At 39.7% G+C, this 8121-nt stretch overlaps 1 protein-coding gene across 1 annotated transcript in view; it reads left to right on the forward strand.

Annotated features, from left to right (window-relative positions):
• The first annotated feature begins 966 nt into the window (after positions 1-966).
• LOC109481488 (sodium-dependent multivitamin transporter-like) overlaps positions 967-8121 on the forward strand; it is a 28025-nt gene continuing 20870 nt past the window's right edge. Inside the window, exons 1-6 of the mRNA XM_019784068.1 lie at positions 967-1112; positions 2118-2337; positions 3950-4067; positions 4666-4733; positions 5124-5278; positions 6084-6224. Of these exons, the coding sequence (XP_019639627.1) occupies positions 979-1112; positions 2118-2337; positions 3950-4067; positions 4666-4733; positions 5124-5278; positions 6084-6224 (836 nt within the window). The 5' untranslated portion in view covers positions 967-978. The remainder of the gene's footprint in view (positions 1113-2117; positions 2338-3949; positions 4068-4665; positions 4734-5123; positions 5279-6083; positions 6225-8121) is intronic.

An 8121-nucleotide genomic window follows, 5' to 3' on the forward strand; every position in this document is an offset into this window, starting at 1 on the left:
CCTGTTTTCGCGTTACGGGTTTCACGTCAATTTGACGATTTGCGGCACTGTCGTGACTATTTGGTCATAGTTACAGGAAGCGGAATTTCTTGATTTTTTTCTAGGAACAGACCAAAATCAACGCGCGCGCGGACGTCATCCATAAAATTTACTTGGTGTGGCCTAAACTGATAATAAAATTGATCTTTTCACAGTTACCTACTTTAGTATTTTAATAATAGGTATCAGTGAATAGATCAATTTGCATGATTGAGACTTTTCAAGAAAACTGCTTTTAATCTTAGAAATATGACAAAATATAATGCATTAACTTAACTTAGCATGGCAGTGTGCAGTGAAAATTAAACAATGGCTTGATGTAAAAGCTTTGTTATCTATAGTAAATAGTAAAGGTTATTACATGTTTATGCAATGCATGAACTTTGATCCCTGCTTAGTTTTGGTGTACTGAACTTTAACCTACTGCAATTGGCATGCTGAATGGTGTGTGGGTTGAGTATGCCAATATTTCATGCTACCGGTAGATAGATTAGACTTACAGCTTGAATGATATAATATTCAGTTCTTAGTTTTGAATTTAATACAAAATAGAAATATTTGAATGGTCTTAGCAGTAATCTTTTGGCATGCCTTGAATTCGCGTTTTTATTGAATGAATGAAGACCTTTATTGTACATTTTTGCCCCACTGGGCACTATATTCACAATATATGATTTGGCACTGCATAAGCTTAAGTTTAAGGGTGTGTGGTCCCTGCTCTAGAATAAGGGTTTATAATGTCGCAGTTTTGGTGTAATTTGTGTAAAACTTAAATTTAGAAATGCTGAGAAGCTGTGTACCAAGTAAATCTAAGGTTCAAAGTGCACAGGTGGAACCTCAAATTATTCTATTGATCATAGCGAGGATTTGCAATTGGATCAGTCACATCCAATACATTCACAGAACAAGCTGCACTGTATACTAGGACCTGGTGCAAATATGACTGTTTCTGAGGAGAACTTACACAACTTTGGAGCTGTGGACTATGTCATCTTTGGAGGGATGTTGGCCATCACTGCTGCCACTGGACTCTACCATGCATTTGCAGGGGGAGGTCAGAAGACTACTGCCAGGTATTTTCGAATATTTTATGTCAAGCTTTAAGTATCACATGTAGCTATAGCCTGTTGTTACACTGAATTGTTGCTACAATGCTCGTCTGGCTAGATTATAGATTTCCTTATTGGTCTCACCATACTGCCTCATGGTAGCCACTCTTGGTACCTGATAGCTGACATCAGCATGTTAAACCTATTCATTTGTTATATCTTCAAATTTCTTTAATAGGTTTATTTTCATCCTAATATTCTTCCTCGTGGTTCACCCTGATGGCTGACCGCAGCATGTTAGCCAACCTGTGGCCAATATTCTCAGTACCGGGCGTCTTTATGTCTGAGTTCTAAATTATTGTGAAATTGTCTACATTTGCACATGTATGTTGGTCCTAATATTCTTCCTTGTGGTACACCCTAGGTACCTGATGGCTGACCGCAGCATGTTTAGCCTACCTGTGACCAATATTCTCAGTACCAGGCTTCTTTATGTCCGAGTTATAAATTATTGTGAAATTGTATACATTTGCACATGTATGTTGGTCCTAATATTCTTCCTTGTGGTACACCCTAGGTACCTGATGGCTGACCGCAGCATGTTTAGCCTACCTGTGGCCAATATTCTCAGTACCAGGCTTCTTTATGTCTGAGTTCTAAATTATTGTGAAATTGTCTACATTTGCACATGTATGTTGGTCCTAATATTCTTCCTTGTGGTACACCCTAGGTACCTGATGGCTGACCGCAGCATGTTTAGCCTACCTGTGGCCAATATTCTCAGTACCGGGCGTCTTTATGTCTGAGTTCTAAATTATTGTGAACACATTTACAAATGTATGTTGGTCCTAATATTATTCCTTGTGGTACACCCTAGGTACCTGCAGCTGATGGCAGCATGTTTAGCCAACCTGTGGCCAATATTCTCAGTACCAGGCTTCTTTATGCCTGAGTTATAAATTATTGTGAAATTGTCTACATTTGCACATGTATATTGGTCCTAATATTCTTCCTTGTGGTACACCCTAGGTACCTGATGGCTGACCGCAGCATGTTTAGCCTACCTGTGGCCATCTCATTGCTGGCATCGTTCATGTCAGCAGTCTCCATACTAGGCGAGCCATCAGAGATCTTCGTCCATGGCGTGCAATACTGGATCATTGATCTGTCCTTCTTCATCACCATCCCAGTCACTGCTGTCTTCTTCATCCCTGTGTTCCATGGTTTGGGAGTGACAACTGCATACGAGGTCTGTGCTGTTATTACTTATTCAAAACAACTTATATTGCCCCCGTAAATAATTTCATCAGGTTGGTAAACGACTGAATAGCAAAGTTCTTTTTATCACAACCATTTATTTTTCAAGTCGACGTTTCGATGACCTTCTGTCATCTTCATCAGGGCAATTCTGACTGGTTTACTGTGCACTGACACTAGGCGTTACTTGGTGCATAGTGCACTAAAGGTGTTACATAGTTCATAGTGCACTTAAGCTAGTTTTTTTCTGTTTACAATACATTCCGGAACCAAGTAACACCTAGTGTCAGTGCACAGTAACCCAGTCAGAATTGCCCTGATGAAGATGACAGACGGTCATCGAAACGTCGGCTTGAAAAATAAATGGTTGTGATAAAAAGAACTTTGCTATTGAACTTATATTGCCTTTATAACATATATATCATATGGAAAAAAATCAGCAAAAAATTAGTCACTACACTAAAAACCTTCGTTAATTGTTGAGCTACAACCATGACTTGAACGAACCACAATTTATTTAATATCAAGTTAGATGCAACGTACCGTACTTGTTGTATCACGAGAATCATTTTATTTGAAAATATGTGCACAAGAACTGGTGAAAAAAATCAGGTGTATTAATGTATCCCCAGGGGATCCAGGTAGTTAAGTAATCTTACGGGTGTCTCCTTGAAATAACGGGAAGAGGGTTCTTATGAAAGTAGTTTATACAGGTTTAAGTTTTTACAAGTAAGGCCACACCAAGTAAATTTTATGGATGACGTCTACACGCGCATTGATTTTGGCCTGTTCCCAGAAAAAAACACAAGAAATTCCGCTTCCTGTAACCATGCTGTAACTATGACCAAAGAGTCACATCAGCGCCGCAAATCGTCAGATTGACATGAAACCCGTAACGCCAAATGGGTAAAGAGCACATTTGCCGCAAAACAGGACAGGACGACAACTGCTGTTCCACCTGATTTATTGCTGTTTTGATGATGACTAAAAGACTTAAGCTTGCTTGTTACACTGTGTCACCTCATTCAATTTGTGTCCTAACATTTGTCGTCTCTTAGTATACTAGTATTTCTAATCTAGGCATCTTGTTTTTAGGGCCCTTCTTGTTTTTTTCGCCCTCTCACATTAGATTTAGGTTCTCCAAAGGTTCTTCAAAATTTACTTGGTGTGGCCTAAAGGCCCTGTCACACATAGCCGGATAAGGCCTCCTGAACACTGGCAAACTACTCCCAACCATTCAACTGCGCCAGATGAATGTTTATAAATGTTTATAACATCTACAAGTGGCGGGGGATTGAGCCAGGGGAGGAGGCAGGCCTAGACGTCAAATTTGACTCAAATTTAACTCAAATTTGATGTCAATCATATCAAAAGGCACTGTATGGTAGTCTTGGCCTACAACTGTAAATATGGTCATACTGCTCCTGAACATCAGAACATTGGTTGCTGGGCTGGTTGTTGCGGGGGTGTGTGTGTGTGTGTGTGTGATTCTCTTTGTGTGAGGACAGGGACTTCACCATTTTGTTGATGGTAAGAGTGATATTGTCTTCTTACCATTGACCCCAATGCCGACCCCTGACAATGTGACTTACTTCACCTTCCAGTACCTGGAGCAGAGGTTCTCCATGTCCCTACGGGTGGTGGCTGCCTGTCTCTTCATCCTACAGAACACCTTCTACATCGCTGTCATCCTGTACGCACCTGCACTGGCTTTGGAAGCAGGTCAGGAAACAGTACTAGTGTACCGAAATTTAATACTCAAATGCAGTGGAAGACGAAATTCATTTCATCTCTCATTGTCCATTTTATGACGACATCGGAAAACAATTATTTACCACCGTGTCCAAAATGCTCCCTTACTTCCCCGCCATTCCCTACCACGAAAATCAAAATCAAAGAACCCACATATTATAGAAGAAGTGGGAAAATTCGTCTTCCATTGCCTAACAAGAAGAAGTCAAACCCCGCAAAACTAGAGCTAGTACCGTGTATGTTGTAGAATATAGTATTATTATAATAATGCTAGACGTAGATATAGTCTCACATACCACTGTATTTTCTTTCTTACGTTGTTTGTAACTGCAATTAGCCCTCGGGCATGTATTTGCATTAAACTTTCTGTAAAATCAATTTTATAATTCTGCCATGTATCCTAAGACTGACACTAAATTCATAGAGATCTACATGTACTTAAAAAGCAGCACTGGTAATCCCTCAGGTTAGCACACTTCAGATAGATTGGTGTCGATTCAGGCAACATTACAAGTTTTTATTATGTTCTACTTGCCTCTGTAACATAAGCTTCGTTTCTTTGTTCCAGCTACAAAATTTGAGGTGTGGAAGACAGTAGTACTTGCGGGAACCATTACAACTCTGTACACATCCTTGGTATGTATAGTTTATGATTTTTATAATAGTTATGATGATTATTGATGCACACACCAGTTATCTGTATAGTCTAGCATCTGTTCTTGTACGAGAAGAATTTAGAGTTTATCCTACATACAATATTCGGTAGCATGTATTACTGCTACAGTTACTGTTACAGTAGAACTTCTAGATTTGATATCTCAACTTCTGGATGCATTGTGATCATCATAATAATTGGTAAAAGCTATGATCATGATTTTTCTATCATCAGATTTGTAACAGTATCTATTCCCAAGTAATACTCAAACTTGATTTTGATGATCAAGTTACAGCAGTTTATGTATCACCATGATGTGGCTGTTTATGGACCAATGAAGATGGGGACAAAATTTGCCCAAATACATGCAGGGAGGAATGAAGGCTGTGATCTACACTGACGTCTTCAACTTCTGTGTACTGTTTGTCTCCTTGGTAACCATCGTTGTCATGGGAACAGTGAGAGCAGGTGGCATTGGGCGTGTCTGGGAAATCAACGCTAATCACTCCCACCTCAACTTTTTTGAGTGAGTTCTTTATTTCATATGTGTGGTGCAGTCAAAGTTGATACTAATTATGTTTACCGAAGGAAAACATATTGTTTTTACTCAATTTCCTCTTCCTCTTCTCCAAACACTAACCTCTGTCCTGGCCAATGACATGATTTGTTGACGTCTGTCACCATGGTGACTGGTGTTGGGTTACATAATGTTGCAAACTTCATGGTCTGCTCTGCTCCTGTGACCATATACTAGTAGTACATGTATGTGAACTTGTTTGAGTAAAAATTAATAGGGCAGACCATGTCCGAAGGTAAACATTATGCATTTGCTTTGCAAATGTTACTTCTCTAGTTATAGTTCATGTTAATTGAAACATGATACCATTTGCAATAGTCTACAATTTGTGTTAACATCTGTGTCCATAATATCACCAGGGTCCATAATATCGCCATCTTGAGAAATAGTGTGCTTAAAGATATTTTACCTACCCTACCCTAGGTATGTACATTTGATGTGTAAAGGAGTGCATACCAAAAGTAATTCCACTTTTTTCTTGTTTTTGACAAACTAGTGCCATCAAATATAGTTGGATTTTATGTCAACATGAAAACAGTATAAAGGAAAAACATAAGATTTTGAATCAGATTTTTTTGGGCCCCCTAGCATTTTTCTAGATACTCTATTCAGACTTTAAAAGTACCAAGTTCTCCTTTAGAGAGCAAGCTTCAAATTATTGTCAGAATTAAATCTGTCGATACTAATCATTTGTTTTAGCAAGTGGAGTTCATCATATTTCTGTATCAATAATGTTGGCCGTTTGTTTGTCCAGTTTTTCAGTTGATCCCACCAAGCGTTTGTCCTTCTGGTCGCTGATATTCGGAGGAGCTTTCAACACCCTGCCCATCTATGCCATCAGTCAGACATCCGTCCAGCGTTTTCTCACGGCCAGGTCTCTCAAGGAGGCCAGGAGGTAAACATGTGTACTAGTCAATTAATGGTTAATGACCCACCCCAAGGTGTACATGGTGTCATATGGCCTCAGGGTCTTTTATTTCCCATGCATAAGGCCACATCAAGTAATTTTTATGGATGACATCAGCGCGCGCATTAATTTCACCTGATTTTGAGATTTTGTTGCCTTCTGACAGTGCTCAACATGCCAAAAATGGGCAAAGATGTCTGTTGCCATGCCGGAAGGTGGATAGCAGAGAGGAGACAAGAAAAGGCTCTTATTGAATGTTTTGTTTCTTACTTTGATGCAGTGATATGTGATGCTGGCTGTATATATGTGATGTTCCCACTGAATAAAAAAAACATTTGTACAATGATTGAGTCAAAATTTTAAAATGTAGGAACCTTGTTTTTGTCGGCCCGCCTTGTTTTTTTTTCGCCCGCTCGCATTGGATTTGGAAGATGTCATCCATAAAATTTACTTGCTGTGGCCTAACTACCTCTTAAACTGCAGAGTAAGCAAAGCTATAATATAATTATAATAGTAAATGACCAGACCTTATGACACCATACACACCAAGGAATTAATAAGGCAGGTCATACGCCTTTATCTTTTAGCCTATTGGACTTAGCAACGTAACAAATTTAGCAACCCTCCTCCGCAGTGTATCATAAGGACTGCAACTTTATAAAATGTAAGTATATTGACAGAATTGGTCGGCTAAGCGTTGGTCAGCTTCCTGTCCTTCATAAAATTCTTTGAGTGCTGCCTCATCTGATATGTTGAACACAAACGTTGCGGACATGCATCATACAGCCTTATTTATTTATTTATTAAAATTCATCACAACAGTGAAAGGGACGGGGGAACAGGTGTAACACCTTTACCAGCCCTCGTCCCGATACAGCATACAAATACAATAGACTCTATATCTATCCAGCATACAAATACATATACATAATAAAAAAGCTTAATATAGACAGACTACCGAACCCTCAAATCCTGACAAGACGCGCACTTGCACGCAGTGGACCATGTACAGAGGTTGTCAGGTTCAAAGTGATGTTTAAATCTCTCTTGCCAAAAATGGGCAAAGATGTCTGTTGCCATGCCGGAAGGTGGATAGCAGAGAGGAGACAAGAAAAGGCTCTTATTGAATGTTTTGTTTCTTACTTTGATGCAGTGATGCAGTGATTTTTAATCTATCTTGTACCCAGTCATCTGAATTGTTCCACCATATTAGCCAGGAGACCAAATGAAAAAAATTGAAGCGGTGAAGCAACTACGTAAGGTAGCCTGGAATCCATCCGTGAACGCTTTGTCTCTGCTCCGTTCCTTTGCTCTGACTGTCTTTGGAGGCAGAGCGGAGGAACAGAGCGAAGACACAGCGTTCACGGATGGATTCCAGGCTACAACTAAGGAGCTTGAAGCAACAAATAGATTTGGTATGGCCTTAATCTATCCCCAGAACTATTAGAATTGAATGAGAAGTCTTTTGTAAAACAGATTGACAGACTGCTGAGTGTATTAGGTGGAGATCATCATTCAAGAGTTATATTTCACTCCATACCATGGTATGGATGAAGTTTATTACCTCCGGGGAAGGAGATATCCTTCCGCGAGGAGGTTTTACTATGGTTCGAAACATTTCTGTCAGCAGCTGTTTCTCGCGATCGGCTGGACGGATTTGTCTGTGGTTCGGTATACGTATTGCTATTGGGCTGCAGATGATGCAGAACGTTTTTGTTTAATTGCATATGTGTTTATGGGCGTCGAAATAAAAGGTTTTTAAGTGCTCCGGACACCCCCGCCATGCTGAAAATGGTAATTACCATGTTGTTAAGGAATGGGGCGGTTGCAGTTTTGGGTCTTAGCATTCAAAAGGGGTCAAACAGAGGGGTGTCTGGTTCCGATA

Source organism: Branchiostoma belcheri, unplaced genomic scaffold (assembly GCF_001625305.1).
Source record: "Branchiostoma belcheri isolate BF01 breed outbred unplaced genomic scaffold, Haploidv18h27 scaffold56, whole genome shotgun sequence".
Classification (NCBI taxonomy): Eukaryota; Metazoa; Chordata; class Leptocardii; order Amphioxiformes; family Branchiostomatidae; genus Branchiostoma; species Branchiostoma belcheri.